This window comes from Leopardus geoffroyi, chromosome B3, assembly GCF_018350155.1.
Source record: "Leopardus geoffroyi isolate Oge1 chromosome B3, O.geoffroyi_Oge1_pat1.0, whole genome shotgun sequence".
Lineage (NCBI taxonomy): Eukaryota > Metazoa > Chordata > Mammalia > Carnivora > Felidae > Leopardus > Leopardus geoffroyi.
The window spans coordinates 142,583,727-142,602,611 of record NC_059337.1 but is presented as its reverse complement, the minus strand read 5'-3'; the positions used below and the strand labels follow the sequence as shown (position 1 = coordinate 142,602,611).

The 18,885-nt window shown below is 54.6% G+C and overlaps 2 protein-coding genes across 5 annotated transcripts in view; one reads left to right on the top strand and one right to left on the bottom strand.

Moving 5' to 3' along the window:
- YY1 (YY1 transcription factor) overlaps positions 1-1,355 on the bottom strand; it is a 33,230-nt gene extending 31,875 nt beyond the window's left edge. For 2 of the 3 annotated variants that reach the window (XM_045452072.1, XM_045452073.1), the window contains exon 1: positions 271-1,245. In XM_045452072.1, coding sequence (XP_045308028.1) covers positions 271-937 — 667 coding nt within the window. In that variant the 5' untranslated portion in view covers positions 938-1,245. Of the gene's footprint in view, positions 1-270 lie in introns of all 3 variants that reach the window. The other variant, XM_045452071.1, reaches the window with a different exon arrangement.
- Positions 1,340-18,885, top strand: part of DEGS2 (delta 4-desaturase, sphingolipid 2) — a 70,476-nt gene continuing 52,930 nt past the window's right edge. Inside the window, exons 1-2 of one of the 2 annotated variants that reach the window (XM_045452063.1) lie at positions 1,340-1,686; positions 8,512-8,650. Coding sequence is in view for 1 of the 2 variants with exons in the window: in XM_045452062.1 (XP_045308018.1) it covers positions 1,918-1,926; positions 8,512-8,650 (148 nt within the window). In the remaining variant the exon portion in view is untranslated. Of the gene's footprint in view, positions 1,927-8,511; positions 8,651-18,885 lie in introns of both variants that reach the window. The other variant, XM_045452062.1, reaches the window with a different exon arrangement.

Here is an 18,885-nt window from a genome sequence, read left to right as displayed (position 1 = left end):
GCCCCGCCCCGCCGCGCCGCCCCGCCCCGCGCCGCGCGGCCGCCCCGCCCGGGGAAACTACGCCATTGCGGCCTAGCGGGCGGCGCCGCGCCTCCCGCCGCCATCTTCGGCCCGCCGGCCCGCCGGCCCGCCGCCCCCGCCGCGGCCCGCCATCTTTTGGGGCCGCCATACTTGCCCTGCGAAGAAGATGGCGGCGCCCATCACACACATAAAACATGGCTTCCCTTCAAAACAAAAACATCCCGGGGGCCGGCGCGCGCCGGCGCTCACCTGAGGACCACATGGTGACCGAGAATTCGCCCTCCAGGGTCTTGATCTGCACCTGCTTCTGCTCCCACTTCTTGTTGCCCGCGTCCGCGCCGCCCGCCGCCCCGGCCCCGCCGCCGAGGTAGCCCTTCTTGCCGCTCTTCTTGCCGCCGCCCTTCTTGACGCGGCCGCCGCCCGACGACGACGAGCCGCCGCCGCCGCTCTTGCCGGCCGCCGCCACGGTGACCAGCGTCTGCTCGATGTAGTCGTCGTCGCCGCCGGCCGGCGCGGGCACCGGGATGAGGATCTGGTCCTCGAAGCCGTCCTCGGCGCGCAGCCCGTCCGAGTCGTCGCCGCCCACCACCTCCTCGCGCGTCTGCACCAGGATCACCTCCTGGTGGTGGTGCACCTGGGTCGGGTCGTCGGTGACGAGCGGCTGCAGCGCGATCATGGGCGGGTGGTGGTGGTGGTGGTGGTGGTGGTGGCCCGCGTGCCCGTGGCCGCCCCCGCCGCCGTGGTCGCCGCCACCGCCGTCCTCGTCGTCGTCGTCCTCCTCTTCCTCCTCGCCCACCACCGTAGTCTCGATGGTCTCCACCGGGATGGTCTCCACCTCAATCTCGTGCAGCTCCACGATCTCGGCCGGCATCTCCGAGCCGTCCGTGGCGATGTAGAGGGTGTCGCCCGAGGCCATGGCTGAGGGCTCGGCCGCCACGGCCGCGGCGGCCTCCGCTCCGGGGCTACGGGCGGGCGGGCGAGGAGGCGGCCGGCCGTGGGGAAGGAAGGCAGAGGGAGGAAGGCGGCGGGCGGGCGGGGGGAGAGGGGGCGGGCGGCGGGGGGAAGGGGCGGGCGCGGCGGCGGCGGCGGCGGGCTTCCCCGCCTCCTCGCCTCGGTGCGCCCCGCGCTCGCTCGGCCGCTGCTCGCCCCGGCGCCCCGCCTCGCCGCGCCTCGGCCGCCCGCTCTGGCCGCGCCTCCTCCCGCCCTCCGGGCCGGCGCTCCGCTTCCCCCTTCCTCCTGCGCCTCCGCCTCCTTCCACACAAATACCAACTCCTCACCCCGAGCCCAGATCTCGCCGCCGCCGCCGCCGCCACACTCCGCTCGGGCTCGGCCTCGCGAGACTTCCGCGCTGGCCTCGGCCCGCCCCGCCTCGCTCCCACTCGCCCACTGGCCCTCTCGCTCCTCCCCCTCTGCCAATCGATCTGCCCGTTCGCCGTCGTGGCCCCGCCCACTCACCCGGGCTCCTCCCGGATTGGGGTCGACGGGGCGGCCCCCGCGCGCGCCGGATGGCCGCGGCGCGTGACGTCAGCGCGCCGCCACCGCCCGCCGCCGAGAGTCGCGCGGCTCCCGCCCTCCGCGGTGCAACAGCAGCGAGACCCGCCGCCCCGGGCCCGGGCCGCACTCGGGAGCGGGGCGTCGCCGCTGCAGCCGCCGCCTCGGGAGCCGGTGAGCGGTGCGCGGTCCCCGGCGCCGCGGGGGAGGGGGCCTGCGGGAGAGGGCGGGGTCGGCCGCACGCGGGGTCTAGGCAGGCCAGCGGCCCGGAGGACGCGCGGGGGAGCGGGCGGCGCGCGCGGGGCGGCCCCGGCGCCCAATAAAGTCTGCTTTGACGAGAAACGCCTGTGCCTCCTTTTTCGCGTCGGGTGGCGTTTGCTCTCGGCGCCTGGCTCCGGGCGGGCGATGGCGGCGGTGAGTGTGCAGGGCCAGGCGAACAAAGGCGGGCGGGCCGCAGAGGAGAATGGCCGTGGGCCTCCGCGGGCCCGCATCTCGCCGCGAGCGCCCTTCCCCGCGAGGCGCGGGGCCCGGGGTGCCGAGCGCAGGTGGGCCGCGCCGGACGGCCGGGGCGGGGCGGCCGGGCGGAAGCGGCGCGCGGAGCCCCCAGGTCCACCGTTGGGAGGATGTCCGTTATCCTTTTGTGACCCGCGGAAACCTGAGACGGGGCCGTTGGGTGCCCGCTTCGCTGTAGAGCTTGGAACCACGGGGGCCCCCGCCGCTCGTCGTGTCGCTCGGCTCCTTGTGGCTTTCTAGAATTTCCTTCTGAGCTTCCCTTTCTTCGCTCTCCAGCCAATCAGTGTTTTCCTTGACCACCGTCTTCACCTATTTCTCACTTTCATAGACACTCCTCCCTTTGCCCACCAGGCTTTGCATTCGTCTCATCCTTTAAAGCTCCCCCGTTTCTCCATTCTTCGTGCAACAGAGCCTGGATTTTTCCTGGCACGAAATAACGGCAAGTTCAGCCTTCCTGAATGGCTGGTGCAGCGAGGTCATTTTGCCCTTACTCATCCTTTTGGTCGACCTGACAGTTCGTTTAAAGCAATAAAAATACAGACTCCCTGATTTTTTCAGAAAATCTGGGAAGGCGTGTCTTTGCCCAGTTTAATGCCGTGCAAATTCATTGAATGCGTACGTTCTCCACGCTTATTCCTGGAATAGTGTTCCTGCAGTTGAAGCCCATCATTGTTCTGGACTGATCCATCAGTTCTTAGGTCCAACTTGTTAAAACCAGCAGGTGTCTTTAATAACATTAGAGAAAAGTTGATTCATTCTGATTAACAAGTGACTTGATTTAATATCTAAATGCCATTCGACTTGACTTTTGAGAATTTCAGCATAAAGAGTGAAAAATGAGATCATTTTCTCTTTGCATCTGAGTTTCAAAACCTGAGTAATTCCCCTTGGAGTTCTGCACCCACACAGTTTGGCAAAGTAAAATCTGTTGAAATAAGTCATTTCTGGCTTCGTAGCTTATAAATTGTGCATAAATATTTCACAAGCGAAAACCAGTTGTGGGAGAATTTTGTATGTGGCTTAATTTCACTTTCCCCACTCTCTAGTAATTGACAAGAAAATGTTTTTGTAAGTAGTTGATACTTCCCTCTAGAAACACCAGAAATGGGGGAAGTACCTGCTTAGCTTCTAAATCCTAGATCTGTAGACGTTCACGATCAAGGGGAGAAAACTGAAAAGGGCTTAGAACTTGGGAAGGATGGCAGGTGCAACACAGCATTAAGATGTCCCTAAGTGCCATCCTCACACCTGCTCCACGGGTAGCTTTTAAAACTTGCCCCAGAGCAGGTGACCTGTTTAACATAGGCCTGGAGTTTTCTGTGGTGGGAGGTATTCTTGCTTTCAGCGCTTTAGCTGTGAAGGATCTTGCGACAAGATGTGCAAAGATCCTGCGCTGTATGGGCACTAACCTCGCACTTGCTGCAAAAGGTGAATATCGATTTAAAAGGACAGGTTAAATTGCCATTTCAGAACCATGGCTCTGAAAGTTTGGGTAATTTTACTGCTTTTTCTCTTCTGTTTGGGCAGAGTGAATTGAGCCAATGAGCATTCCCTCTGAATGTTCTAGAGTCCCTTTTTGTTTTAGCAAGAGGCCAAATGATTAGTGTTACTAAATTAAGCTGGTACTTCTCTTAACGCAGATCTTGGGTGCTTTTCCCTTTCCAACTGTGAGGGCAAAGGTTATGGCTGTGTCTGTTTCTAGCTCTATCTCTTACACATGGAATGATTGTTTGCTTTTTGGCTCATCAAAAAATGAAGGCGACATGACAGGAGTTCTGTATCATAGTGCTGGACTGTTTCAAGGGTCTCAAAAGCTCCAACTTTACCCAAGACTTCCAGTCTACTGCAGAAATGAATGGAAACAACTGTGGAAAAAACTAGAATGTTGGAAGAATCCTGAGTCATGCAGACTTTTCCAGGAGCTCGAGAAGTCAGAGCTCACTAGTGGTTGAGGAGATGTGGTGACAAATATCTTGCAAGGAATGTGTCCTTTGGCCACCTGATCAGGACAGAAGCAGGACAGAGATGTGGACTGTTAGCCGCAACTCTTAAAGTCACCTGCCTTCGTCTTCCTAATGGTTTCTTTCCTGAAAGCTCCATTAAATGCTCAAACTCCGTTTTAAGAGCCTGTGGTTTAGGGAGACGCGTGGAGGGGGCAAATGTCAGGAGTGAGCAGAGTGGGGTGGGGGGAGGTAAACGATGTGCATTAAAAAATGTTGGTACCTCTCCCGTTTTCAGACAGGGTCTTATGGATTATAAGGCTAGCTGTTCAGTTTCATTCTGCCATATGTCCGTTTTTTTATTTCTTTTTTAATGTTTTTATTTTTTATTTTCTGAGACAGAGAGCATGAGCAGGAGAGAGAGAGACACAGAATCCGAAGCAGGCTCCAGGCTCTGAGCTGTCAGCACAGAGCCTGACGCGGGGCTTGAACTCACGGACTGTGAGATCATGACCTGAGCTGAAGTTGGTTGCTTAACCGACTGAGCCACCCAGGTGCCCTGCCATATGTCCATCTGTGACAGATTGGGAATGGTTCAGGTGATGAGCTCATGACGCTAAATAATTTCCCTTTCCACATACTGAGGTACCTTCCTTGTGAAATTCCTTTTGGTTAATTCTAAACATCGAGTCCTTTTGAAGTTGCCTCCAGGCGGCAGGCAGTTAGTGGTCTGCATCAGCTGCAGAAAGGAGAATGTTAGAGCCGTGGACATTTTTGGTTTTTAACGGACAGGGAAAGCAGCTGAGGAAGGAACTGGTTGAGGTCACAAAGACACATTGCAAGGTAGCCACGGGGCTGCATGTAAGAGCGAGCGTCCCCTGCTTTTGTTAGACTGCAAAGCCTCCAAGTTTGCAGGGATTGAATTCCAATTTAGGTCCGGGCTGAGTGTCCTTTTTTTTTTTTTTTAATGTTTATTTTTGAGAGAGAGACAGAGCATGAGCAGGGGAGGGGCAGAGAGAAAGGGAGACACAGAATCTGAAGCAGCCTCCACGCTCTGAGCCGTCAGCACAGAGCCCAACTTGGGGCTCCATCTCACAAACTGAGATCGTGAGCTGAAAACAAGTTGGATGTTTAATTGAGCCCCCCAGGTGCCCCTCAGGCCGAGTTTCCAATAAAATACTTGGGAAAATCAGGTTGACATTTCACGTTTGCGCATCCAAATTATGCTAACTTTGTATCAATACAAGTCAAATGAGGGATGCCTGGGTGGCTCAGTTGTTTAAGCTTCTAAGCTTCAGATGGTGATCTCACAGCTTGTGAGTTTGAGCCCCGCATCGGGCTCTGTGCTGACAGCTCAGAGCCTGAAGCCTGCTTTGGATTCTGTGTCTCCCTCTCTCTGTCCCTCCCCTGCTCGCGCTCTCTCTCTCTCTCTCTCTCTCTGTCTCTCTCTCTCTCTGTCTCAAAAATAAATAAACTGTAAAAAGACAAATACAAGTCAAATGAAACACTGTAGGCATGCATTTGCTGTCTTAATCATCTAAACTATAGTTCTCGGTTGTGGGATCTATGAAATCTGGGCCACGAAAAGCATACTCCCCACTCCATCAATGTCTATATTAGATTTGGAGCTTAAGTTGTGGTAAGGTGTCCTGACGAGACCTTTATTAAGCTGACATTTATGTACTATTTCACGTCCATTTATAAGACCTGAGTCAAATTCTCTTCTCTGAGGCCAAGCGGGTTCTTTCAGTACATGGATCTGGTTACTACCCATAACACTAAGGAAAGTGGAGGTCTTCGGTAACACATGAACCGAGTTCTCTACCTTGCTGGTCGATAGCCTCCCGAAGAGACGCTAGATCCACTTTTGCACTGACATTGGCTGCTCCCACCTACCCAGCCAGGCAGACGCAGCGTGTGCACCTGAACAGAGTGAGCAGATGTTTCTCTTTCAGCCCCTGTGACTTTTCTAGCCACGCTGTGGGGCGGGTTAATGCAGTGGAACAGAACAGCTTACGAGCACTGAGGAGTTAGCTTGGCCTTGCAGACGGGGTGGGGGTTTGGAATCCAGCCTCTCGGATGGATTTTCTCTGTAAAGAGGAGTGGCCCGGGGAGTTCAGGTGAGTCTGGCTGGTCGTTCTCCTTGCCAAGTGCCTGGAGGACACAGCTGTGAGCGAGGATCACACACTTGTCTTCGGGGAACCTGCAGGGTCGGAGAGGATAGGTCCCAAACGGGTGGTTCGCAGATACTTGCCAGGATTCGGGTTGTGCGAAGTGCTAGGAAGAAGAGGAGAGGTGGGGGATGCTGTCAGGTAAAGGCCTTCCTGAGTAAGGGACAGCTCAGCTGGGACTGAGGCTGAAGGGACCAGAAAGTGCCTGACCCAGTGTGTGGCCGCACACCAGCCTTTCATTCTTTTATGTTAGTTTCTTTAAAAAAAAAAAAAAAAAAAAAAAAAAGAGCACGCAAGTGGGGGAGGGCAGAGAGAATCAAGTAGACTGAAGGCTCCGAGCTGTCAGCACAGAGCCCGTCGTGGGGCTCGAACTCCCGAACCGTGAGATCATGACCTGAGCCGAAGTCGGACACTTAACCAACTGAGCCACCCAGGGGCGTCTGTTTTATGTTAATTTCTGTGTGAAACAGCAGTAGATAAATCAGGTGATAAATGTGTAAATATTGGGGCAAACCCATAACCCTCATTGTTAGCCTTGGAAATTCATCAAATTAACAGATTAATCCACTGAAACTGCTTTTGGGGTTGGCTGAGGTTTTCTCACTCATACTTGGTTACTAACATCATGTCCTACTGTTTCCTTGTATCAGCCATTCCTTCTTCAAAATTGACACCTGAACTTGGGGATTAACAGTGGAAATGGTTTTGGAACTCCAGACCTTTCGAGACAGACCAGCTGCAAAGCTGATCAGTGGAAAGAGCAGACCGGAGTCACCGCAAGCTTGGGGTCAGGTCCTAGTGGCGCAGTTTATCAATCGTGTAACATTAGCAGAGGCTTGTAACCTCTACACCCTTCGTTTCCTCTGCTGTAAAATGGGCCTACCAATGCCAGTCTTCAGGCGTTATGGGCGTGCACAGTAACGGTAAGGAAAATGCCCAACTTTTGGGCTTTTTTGGTATGTAGGGTGCTTGTACGCCTCAGGACCAGTTACGTTTTCTTCCCACGCTTCTCTTTTCCTGGGTGGGCTAGTTCCTGACCCTCACGTCTCAGCCTCTGCGCCTGTGCTGTGCATTCGGGCGCTGCTGGTTTTGCAACTAATGATTATAGATGGGATCCAACACTCACTTGGTTTCTTAGAGCAAATGAAAATTCATTTACTAGCCAGGTAGATTTGCCATATCAGAGGTAAGTATTTAATCTCTCTGAGCTAGGTGGATTGCTGTCTATTAAAAGTAGAATAAACAACTTGCGTTTGTGTTTCCCATGTCGATCGGAACCGGTCTTGGGGCGCCTGGGGGGCTCAGTTAAGCGTCTGACTTGGGCTCAGGTCATGGTCTCGCAGTTGGTGAGTTCAAGCCCCACGTCAGGCCCCGTGATGTCAATGCAGAGCCTGCTTCAGATCCTCTGTCCCCCTCTCTCTGCACCTTCCCCACTCATTCTCTGTCTCTGTCTGTCTGTCTCTCTCTCTCTGAAAAATAAACAAACATTAAAAAAACCCTCAATTTTTCAACATTGGAGCTCCCTTTGGACATGTCTCTACTGCGGACTGCTGGTGTCTCGCTCACTTTTCTTGTGACACAGGTGCTCTGGCTGGAGAGGGTGGACCCAAGGAGACTTGGCACAGGCGTTGTCATGGTGGGGTTCAGCCCCCGCCACAGGAACAGCAGCCTAGAGGTGGGAGTCAGGAAGGAGAAAGGCTGTTGATCTCTCCTCTGTGTTCCCATGAGCCACGTTCTGGTGCTGAGTTGCCATCTGACTTCCTTGGCACACCCTGGCGCACGGTTCTTTCCCTGCTTAGGTCACGTACAATTTTGAAACTTGGGATTTGAAGGATGGGGGTAGGGAGGAAGGACCATCATATCTAAACTATGCCATCCTGTTACTCCCCGAGGAATGGGTTGGGAGTCTCCTTGCACCATTCTGCTTAAATGGCATTGTCATCGTGGCAGGAACGCAGTCGTGGGTTGGGTGCGTCTTTTCCTAGGGATGTTTTGACCAAATCCTTCCAAACGCAGTGCTAGCCGCGACCCAGTGTGAGGCTGGTGCCACTTCAGATGCTACTCTGGCATCGTCTCACCTGCTCTTGTATTTTTTGAAGACCTGGGGCTTCCTCTCACACCTGAGCCATACCAGCTCTTAGGTGACTTGAGTCAGCCCTGCTCAGGTCTGTATTTTGGCCTCTGCAATTCCATTATCTCATTTCCCCTCTTCAGCTGCCATATCCCGGTCCTTGTCATTCCTGAGAGCAGCAGCACATCTGGAGTCTTAAACCCCCAATACCCTGCCCCTTCCGACTCATACCTTCCATCCCATGGACCCTCTGCTTCAGCCTCAGACCTTTATTTAGTGTTCTCACCCCTCCTTTCTTTCCCAGACTAGAAACCCATGGTTAATCACAAGCGTCTTCAGCATCCCGTCCTGCTTCTGTCTGACAAAACTTCACCCTTGGATCAACCCACCTCTGTCTCTGCGCTTCTGGAATCCTGGGACCCACCGCAGGAGACACCGCTCACGTATGTAGACTTCTGCCGTAACTTACAGTCTCCAGCATCAGCTATGTTGTTTAAATTTTTTTTTAATGTTTTATTTATTTTTGAGACCGAGAAAGAGCATGAGAGGGGGAGGGGCAGAGAGAGAGAGGGAGACACAGAATCCAAAACAGGCTCCAGGCTCTGAGCTGTCAGCACAGAGCCCCACACAGGGCTCGAACTCACAAACCGCGAGATGATGAACTGAGCCGAAGTCGGACGCTTAACTGACTGAGCCACCCGGGTGCCCTCTCCTGGTCTTTAAAAACAAGCCCCTGTCTTGACCCTGTGTCTCTGTAGCCGTAGCCTGTCTTCTGTTCCCAGCTAAGCGTCCCGAGCCCGTCTGTGCCACCCCAGGCCCTGTGTCTCCCGGCTGTCTACCAGACATTCCATCACTGGCCACACAGGCAAAGGCTTTCTGACCTGCTTCCTCGCCTTCTCTTGCACCCGACACCGGCCGCTCCTCTGTCCTCGGACTTGTCACCTCGGCGCTCTGCACCGCTCAGCTCGGTCTCCCCCTTCTCACTTCTCCTCTTGCCACTCTCCGTGTTCTGCGTGCTCTGCTGGGTCATCGGGTCCCCACGTGTGGCCCCAACAGCCACCTGCGTGCTGACCACTCTTAGCGTCCATCTCTATTCTGTTCACCCCGCTGTCCCAGATGGCCCCATGCACTGTCCCGCGGCACCCTGGACGCACCGCCCGCCTAACCACCCCTCCATCCACGCCAGCCCTGCTCTTCCAGCGGCTTCCCTCACCGTCGCACTCACTTGCAATGAACTTGGGAATTCACCCTGGACTCCTCGCTCCCTCATCCCCCGTGTGTAGCCACCAACTCCTAATGAGTTTACTTCCAAAATATTTTTTAAAGCCCGCTTTTCTCCATTCCCGCTCCTACTGTCCTCACGGAGGCTCTGGCTCCCTGTCACCTGCCCTTTGGCCAGCCCGCTGCTGCGCCTGCCACCGGTCCTCCTGCGCCAGGGGTCCCCTGAATTTTTCTAACGTGCAGAGGGGACCACATCGCTCCCCGCTTCAAACCTCTGGGGCTCCGGGCGCCTCGGGACGGCCGGCTCCTCCGCGAGGCGTTTCGAACCTTTCCGCCTCGTTTACTCGCCTTCGTGCCACCTGCAGACCCTGTTCATTTCCCTCTGCCTAAAACGGCCTTTCCCGCCTCCTTCAACTTTACTCATCTTCCAGAGCTGCTCAGGTGATCTCTCCGGGAAGCTTTCCTTGGAAGGGTATTTCCATAGCCACAGTTACCATTGTTCTCGCTGTAATGAACATGGCTCTTACCCGGTCTGCTTTTCTCACAAAATCACACATCCCTTAAGGGCAAGGACAGTGTCTGGTTTGCCTCTCGCTCCCAGAGGAACAGGGCCAGCCCGGTACAGAACACACGGGGAGCCTTTCTGAGCAGAACTACCCAGTGGTGTGGTTGCCTTGTCCTCCTCCCTGCCGCACGTGGAACGAAGCCCAGGGTCCTTAGCTGGGTTTCAAGGAAACCTGGTGTAGCAAAAAAAACAAATAAACAAGAGACCTGGATTTGAATATTTGTCTCACCATGGATGAGTTAACTAAGAGATCTTAGATGAGTTTCTTAACCTCTCTGGGTCAGTTTCTTTATCTGTAAAATAGGAATGTTGATGTTCAAGGTTGTCGGAATGGCAGATTGTCATAATATATACAGTGCTCCTGGCTATAGTAGGTGCTTAGTAAATTCCCTCATCGTTACGGCTTTCCCTGCGCCGTCCTGCTCCACCTCGACCCCCTCCCCCAACACCCAGCCTCCCAAAAGTTGTCTTGCTTCCCTGCCTTTGCTCCGTCCGTTAAGGAATGCCTTCCTCCTGTCCACCAGCATCCACTCGCTTCGGATCCTGCCTCACGGCAGGCCCCAGATCCTCCAGTTAGAAATAACCCCTTCGCTGGTCTCCAGTCCCCCATACATGTGATATTCCCAGCTGATGACCAGCTAGCAGTCTTCTAACTACCTGTAGGCGGCTCCTGGGGTGGAAGCTTCTGGAAGGCAGGGATGTTTCTTCTTAGTCTCGCAGGTCTCCGTGCTTCTGAGCGCTCGGGGCCTGGAACATCCTAAATGTTAAGTGAGGGGCTGTTTACTTTGACGGGGACTGGGAGGTTGGAAAATGCTTCTTTGCCGGGTTAAACTGTTGTCGGCGTCTTAAAGGAATCAAACCCTCTGGGAACTCTGAATTCTAGCTTACCCAGCCTACTTGTCCGTAAGATTTTTTGCCAGAGGTGAACGTTCCCGTTTGCAAGCAAATAAACAAGTGTCTGGAAATTAGACATCATTCCAGAAAATCCATGTCAAACACGGTGAAAAATCATCAGTCTTGAAATTAGTTTATAATGTGAAGAAAGCAAAGCCTGTTGTTTGCTCCAAACTACAGGAAAGTGGTGGGTATTTCCAATTATTTCTCAGAGGCATATTCAGAAAGGAAATTCTTTAAGTAGACTGTGCTTTGGGAAGATAATCTCATTTTGACCTGCTGACACAATCTCCTCCCGCTCTTTTATTTAAAAAAAAAATTTTTTTTTTTAATTTTTTTTTCAACATTTATTTATTTTTTGGGTGGACAGAGAGAGACAGAGCATGAACAGGGGAGGGGCAGAGAGAGAGAGGGAGACACAGAATCGGAAACAGGCTCCAGGCTCTGAGCCGTCAGCCCAGAGCCCGACGCGGGGCTCGAACTCACGGACCGCGAGATCGTGACCTGGCTGAAGTCGGACGCTTCACCGACGGCGCCACCCAGGCGCCCCTAAAAAAAATTTTTTAACATGTATTCATTTTTGAGAGAGAAAGACAGAATGTGAGTGGGGGAGGGGCAGAGAGCAAGGGAGACACAGAATCGGAAGCAGGCTCCAGGCTCTGAGCTGTCAGCACAGAGCTCGACGCGGGGCTCGAACTCACGGACCGCGAGATTATGACCTGAGCTGAAGTGGGACGCTTCGCCGACTGAGCCACCCAGGCACCCCGGCCCTTTTATTTTTACATTTTGTTTATTATTTTAGAGTTTTTATCTATTTAAGTAATCTCTACACCCAACATGGGTCTCAAACTCAGGACCCCAAGATCAAGAGTCGCACGCTCCACCAACTGAGCCAGCCGGGCGCCCGTCATCCATCCCTTTTAAAGCGAATGGTGTTGGCCAGTAAAATCCCATCACACCCACCCACAGCAAAGAGAGTCTACATAGAAAGACCATTTCCTGTGGAAATAAGCACCTTATTGATTGATGTATCAATCCAACGGTTGGCAGGTTAGCAATGCTGTTTGCAGACAGAGGTGTTTTAGGACCTGCTTGCACACATCTGTCACAGCCATTAAGTGGTGATTTCCCTTGGACACTGCTCATCCCCTTTCCCCCCAGACCATTGAATTCTCCATGCAAAGCCTACTCATTGAGAGAAGAGAAGCAGTCCCCTTGTGGCTGCGACCCAGGCAGGTAGCCCTGTCCAGCAGGGAGCTTATGATGTCAGAGTTTATCTAAACTCGGTCTCTTGCAGCGATCAGGGTTGCAAACTAGCCAAATTCAAACTTGTTTTTATAGGATCCAAATTTAGCAACTTGTCTACAAAATGTAACGTGTAAACCTCCGTCCTATAAACTGCTTCTGCCCCAGGAACATCAAGGTGGGGAGGTAGCCTGGCTGTCATCCAGCCTACTCCTGCCAGCTCAGTACCAGCAGCTGGCTCTCGGGGGGGGGTCCTCTTGCAAACTGGGGTTCCACATTCATAAATCTAGAAACAACCAGGAGAAATAGGTGAATGCATTACTGTGTCACATGCATGCGTGCGGATGCGTTTGTTGAGCAGAATGTGTTGGGGGTCCCCGTGGCCTGGCTGATGACTACTCTTAGCACCCGGTGCTTCCTTCTTGCAGAGCCCCAGTTTTCTCATGGCAGGTACCAGGGAGAAATTCGATCCCCTGGGAAGGGTCTGAGGAACTACCTTTGCTTAGCAGACAAATCACGATTGGGCAAACAGCCAGGGCCAGCGTATTTCCTTTAGCCAGTGACTGATCTGAGAAGGAATCAAAGAGCATGTAACGCAGTTCTGGCCAATGAAATCTTCAGGAGAGTGTGTATTGCTGAAGTGGCTTTGCCTCCCTAATGAAAAGATACAGCCTGAAGAGAAGACAGTCCTACTTCTTCCTGCCCCAAAACCAGTGTGATGGCTAGGGCTGTGGCAGCCATTTTAGGACTGTGAGGAAAGGACCAAGGGATTTGGGGTCATTGGTCCAGCACCATGAACCTGTGAACCCACTGGTACCACGGGGCCTGTGTGAGCCATTGCACAGGTCTGTTCTTGGCATGGTGGCACAGGTCGGACTGTGAGTATTTCCCTCTGGGAACAGGGGGAGTGGGATGGAGGGCTGGCACACCAAAGGGGGTGTTTTGAGAGAGAGAGAGAGAGCACAAGCGAGTGAGAGGCAGAGAGAAGGAGAGACAATCCCAAACAGGCTTTGTACAGAGCCCGATGCAGGACTCGAACTCACGAACGGTGAAATCATGACCTGAGCTGAGATCAAGAGTTTGACACTTAACCAACTGAGCCACCCCGGCGCCCTGGCTTTTAAGTTTTGTAAACAGTTTTAATGATATGAAAAACTGCTATGGTAAAATCATCAAAAATGTAGAACATTTGAGTATATTGTATAATCCCAACTTTTGGGGGGGAAAGGTAGAGAAACAGTGAGGAGGTACGTAGGTCACAACAGTGCAGTTTCTTCTGGGAACTGGGATTCTAGGCGGTGGTTTTCTTTGTTTACATGTGTGTGGCTTTCACATAAGGGATCTTTTTCCTGATTTTTTTTTTTTTTTTTTTTTTTTTTCAATAAAAGACAAAGCAGAAAATGTACCCTCTTAGGCATTTTTAAGGGCACAGTTCAGGGGCACCGAGCACATTCACACTGCTGTGAATTCATCATCTCCAGAGCTCATCAGCTTGCAAAACAGAAACTTCCTGTTGAACAGTAAGCCCCCTGCCCGGTCCCTTCAACCTCTGGTGCTGACCGTGCACTTTCCACCTCTGTGAAGTTGACCGTTCTGGTGCCTCACGTGTGTAAGTACATTGTGCAGGGTCCTTTTGTGACCCTCTGATTTCACTTAACGTCCTGCAGATTCCTCTGTGTTGGAGCAGGTGTCAGAATTCCCTTCCTTCCTGAGGCTGAGCCGTAAGTGCCTCGTGTGGACACACCACACCCTTGTCCGTGCCACCATGGGCACTCAGGACTGCTTCCACACTTCAGTTGTGAATAATGCTGCCGCGCACATGGGTGCGCAAACAAGCATGAATTTTGTAATCAGAGGGAAAGTAGCAGGGACGCCTGGCTGGCTCTGCGGGTGGAGCACGCGACTCATAATCTCAGAGTCGTGAGTTCAAGCCTCACGTTGGGTGCGGCGCCTACTTAAAAGAGAGCGAGGGGCACCTGGGTGGCTCAGTTGGTTAAGTGACTGACTTTGGCTCAGGTCATGATCGAGCCCCGCATTGGGCTCTGTGCTGACAGCTCAGAGCCTGGAGCCTGCTTCCAATTCTGTGTCTCCCTCTCTCTCTCTGCCTTTCCCTGCTTGCTTGCTCTCTCTCTCTTTCAAAAATAAACGTTAAAAAAAAAAAATAAAAGACAGAGAAAAGTAGCAAATGAAGAAAATCTTGGGGAAGCCACATCATCTATTTTGAATTTGTGCTGATTTTCCTCATCATTTCTCATTTTGTATCAGACCTCTTGAGCACTTAGCCAATAGTAACGTTTCCCTCTCTGCGGGAAGGGAAAATTAGTACCTGGACGCTTCCTCCCCGCTTGGAAGCCTGATGGCCGTGCAGGGTTAGCTGCTTTTAAGCACTCGCACCTGCTTCCCACGTCCTTCCCTCACTGGGCCTGGTCACGACTCCCGGAGAGGGTGGCCCTACGCACTCCTGCCTGTACCTCCAGGCTGTGTGGGGCTGTCGGGCTGTTTCCCCAGCCAACTGTACAGAAGGCAAAACAGCCGTGAGTCCGCTCGCCAGCAACCCAGGGCTCCCGGTGGTCACCGCCCCACAGAGACCCCGGGGTTCAGGACACGCGGGGCGACCATGTGCCAGGTGCCCTGCACCCAAGCCTCTTCAGGACAAGGAGATGCCGTTAGAGCTCACTAACTTGCTGGAAGGGGCAGCACTTGAGTCAGAAGAGACCCTCTAACTGATGTAGTCCAAGCACTTGAGATGCCCAGGCCGGGTGTCCGTGCACCATGCTGAACCGAAAGTGCCTTTTCTGCCCTCAACCGGGTTGACGTGGCAGCCGGACCAGCACCGCTGGGCCTGAGCCGGCCCCATGGTGGTCACCTGTGCTCGGAAGCCTTTGTTGGGCCCTGCTACTCTGCCAGCTGGCTCTCGAGCCGCTCCAGGCCGTCTACGGGCACCCAGATGTACCTTGTCCCTCCCTGCCACTCCTGCCGTCCCTGAGGTCTTCCTCCCCAGGCTCTCTCTCTGCACACTGGCCCCTTTTTTTTTAAATGTTTTTTTTACATTTTTTTATTTTTGAGAGACAGAGACAGAGTGCGAGTGGGGGAGGGGCAGAGAGCGAGGGAGACACGGAATCTGAAGCAGCTCCAGATCTGAGCCATCAGCACAGACCCTGATGCGGGGCTCGAACCCATGAACCGTGAGATCATGACCTGAGCTGAAGTCGGACACTTAACCGACTGAGCCACCCAGGCGCCCCCTCTGCACACTGGCCCTTTAACTGGTGCCCCAGGGCCCCCAGCCAGGCCCCCCAAGTGTTCATGGTGCCGGCTCAGGCTCTGTGCTGGGGCCTCCCTCTCATCTCCATTTGGCCTCTCTGTCTACATCCCTGTGCTACCTGAGCCCGGAGGAAGGGCCCGGGGATGCACGCTCACTAATACCACTTCCCTCTGGCAAGTCTCTGGGAGGATAGAGAATCGAAGACCAGCCTCTCTGTTGAACTGGACCAAGCTGGGGAGGGAGGTCCCGGGACCCAAGGGAAGCGGGTGGGTCACAGGGAGGGGTGCGTCAGGGCCGCTTCTGCCAATTAGGGCTTAAGGCAGTGACTCTGGTGAGGAGCTAGAAGCTGCTTCTGGAAGCCTGGTGTTATCTTTTACACGCACAGGGAACTGCGTAGAGTTGTGTCGTGGCCTCTGCAGCTGTGCACCCGCTGTTTCCCGTTCCCTGCGCCCGGCTCTCCCTTGCTGTCCCCTTGTGTCAGCCTCCCACAGACCCTCCCTCTTTCATACGGAGGTCATGGGTGTCCATTCCACACCTGTCTGTCTGCCCGCAATGGCTTTATGGGCTATTAATAGAGCCAGCACGTGACTTATGGTTTGGAGCTTTTTTTTTCCCCCTAGAAAAATTCCAGCCGGTTATTTTTTTCAGTCAATGGGCTTTCATTGATTTTCCTCCCCACGGATCAATGACCTTGTCCAGAAAAGCTCACCACCACCCTGTAGAAATGCAGGCCTGGGAAGGAATCCCAGAGCCTCTGAGTTCTGTTTGCAAAACTGAGCTCTGGCCCCCGAGCCCACCCTCACGCTGCCCCCCCCCCCCCCCCCCCCCACCGCCCGCCCGGGGCACACACCAAAACCGGGAACCTGCCTTCTTCCTTCCCCGTCCAGCCCGTAGACAGGCAGTGTCGGGTGTCTGGGCCTCGTGTCTCTACTCTCCTCCCACCCAGCCTGGGGCTGGGCTCCCTCTTCCGTGTGCTGCTTCCGGGCAGGCCGAGACCAGAAAGGTAAAAACTCTCTCGCGCTCCCTGGTCGCGGGTCCTGGGCAAAAATCGGGTGCCTCCGATCAGATGCCCAACTCGGAAGGCCGATGGTAAGGGTAGGCTTTGGCATACGTGGGCACGTGCAACGTGTATGTGACAGGCTGAACCTAGAGCAGGAAGGGGCACTGCCCCCTCCCTGGCGCCGAGGGCCATCTGTGTTGGGAACTGGGAAATAGGGCCCTCTCTGCTCGAGGCTTCCCGGGACGTGTTTTCTGGGCATCGCCAGGAGAGCCGTGTAGGGCGCTCGCCACAGCAGCGGCCACACTGTTCTCTGATCTCTGTCCCCACCCCCACCTCCCCTGCTGTGCGCGCTTGGCCCTGTGGCCTTGATGGTGGCCCCCACCTTCTGACCGGGGCCCTTTTTGGCGGGTCAGCCATTCCTGGGTCCCTGGCGCATGTTTTCAGCACAGCCAGTGATTCGGTTAAGCTAACTCCTGTGCTGACCCTTGTCCATTTGAAGTATCCGAACCTTTATGTCCCCGCCAGAGTCCTGTGTTGCAGCCTAATCCCCAGCGTGAAGGTGTGAGGACGTGGGTGCCCTTGGACGGTGATTTGGTCACGCGGGGAGGGAACCTTCCTGAATGGGGTCCGTGCCCTTCAACACAAGGCACCCAGGGAGGCCCTCTGCTCCTCGGGCCGTGTGAGGACACGGCAAGGGAGAGGCCGTCTGCAGCCTGGAAGAGAGCCCTCCGCAGAACCCGGGTGTTGGCACCTCGCTCTCAGACTGTGAGAAATCGTGTCTGTGGTTTGTAAGCCTCCCCGCTATGCTGCTTTGTGACAGCAGGCTGAACAGACCATCCTCCCCTCCCCCAGGTCTGGGGACCTGCTGTTTCCTCTCATTTGATTGTAAGCTCCTTGAGCGCAAGCGTGGCGTGTGGGCGGTGCCCCTATGGAGAGCTCACTCAAGGCTTGCTGGGTAGAAAGTCTGGATCAGCTTGGGCCACCCCCCCAGCCCCCCACCCCCAGCAGCACCTCTGACCGCAGTGGTTTGCAGCCAGGCAGCGTCCCGAGCCTCACTTGGGAACTGGGCGGAGTCGCCTCCCCGCCAGGAGCCTCTGTCTTCCCAGTTCCCAACAGGCCCTCGGCTGCAGGGAGGGGGCCGAGCCCACTAAATGACCGCGACCACCGTGCCACTTCCTACTTTGCATTCAGCCTGCGTTGCATATGCCTGGGGTCGCTTCGAGCCTGCCGGGCCCCATCCTTACCCCAAGTTGCTGGTTGGTTTTACAAGGTGGTTGTTTTGTTTTTTTAAGGGGTGTGTGTGTGTGTGTGTGTGTGTGTGTGTGTGTGTTTTAAAGAGGTGGCAGAGGGGCAGAAAGAAGGAGAGAGAGAATCCCAAGCAGGTTCTGAGCTGTCAGCACAGAGCCCAACGTGGGCTCGAGCTCATGAATGGTGAGGTGGAGACCTGAGCTGAAAACAAGAGTCGATGCTTGACCGACCGAGCCACCCACGTGCCTGGGTGTTACAAGGTTCTGATCCCACTGACAACCCAAAAACCCATCTTGGAATCAAGGAACTCTGTAGGAAGACCCAAGGTCATAGGTGTGACTCTGTCTTAAGGGCAGATTCCTAGGCAGGATCTGAGAGAAAGTACTAGGCCTTAAATGAGGCTAGAATCTAAATCAGCTTAAAAATTGTAAAAAAAAAAAAAAAAAAAAAAAAAAGTACAGGCTATTTCTGGAGTGGGGCGACGGTCTCATGATTCAGGTGAGGTGAGGAAGCCGCCTGGAGCTGCAGGGGAGTGGTAAGGGGGGGCAGACGGGATGGAGGAGACCTCCCGGGGCAGTTCCTCTGCGTGGGCGTCTTCACGACGACTTGACTTCTCGGTTGGCGGTAAAGACAGAGTTAAGTGGGACAAAGCGGGTGAAGGGCAGGGGCCAGGCGCCTGTGCTTGTGTGGGCGTGTGGGCCCTCGGGGCTGGGACTCCGCCTGGAGAGCCCGATTCTGCCTTCACTCCGGTTGTGGAGGGAGGTGCTGTAGGGGACCCAGTGCGCGCGCCCTGCCTCTGGTGGCCCTCTGACCAGGGCTTTGTGTGGAAGCACAGAGCTAAGCAGGGAAGGGGCCCGTGGGTCAGGGCTCGCATTTCTGTTTATCTCCGCTGCTAACCTCCTGTGTCCTTGGGTAGGTCCCCTCCACGTTGAAATACTTATTTAATGGCATCTATGAAAAGTACCCCCCCCCCCCCAAGTTACAACATGGGCCATTTCTGCTAGTTTCTACGCGGGCTTTTATCTCTAACTTACAACAGCATCCAGGGGCTCAGGGCCCAGGGTGGGAAGACTGCAGTATTCGGGCTCCCTCTAACCTGCTGCTATGGGTGGGGTCATCTGGCTGTGGAGGCCCTCCTCATGGACGACAGCTGTCAGTTGGGAGCCTGGTCACTAACTTACCCAGGAGCTCATGAATGCCAGGGTCGGGGGCACCTGTCTTTCACCCTGTGCCCAGCCAG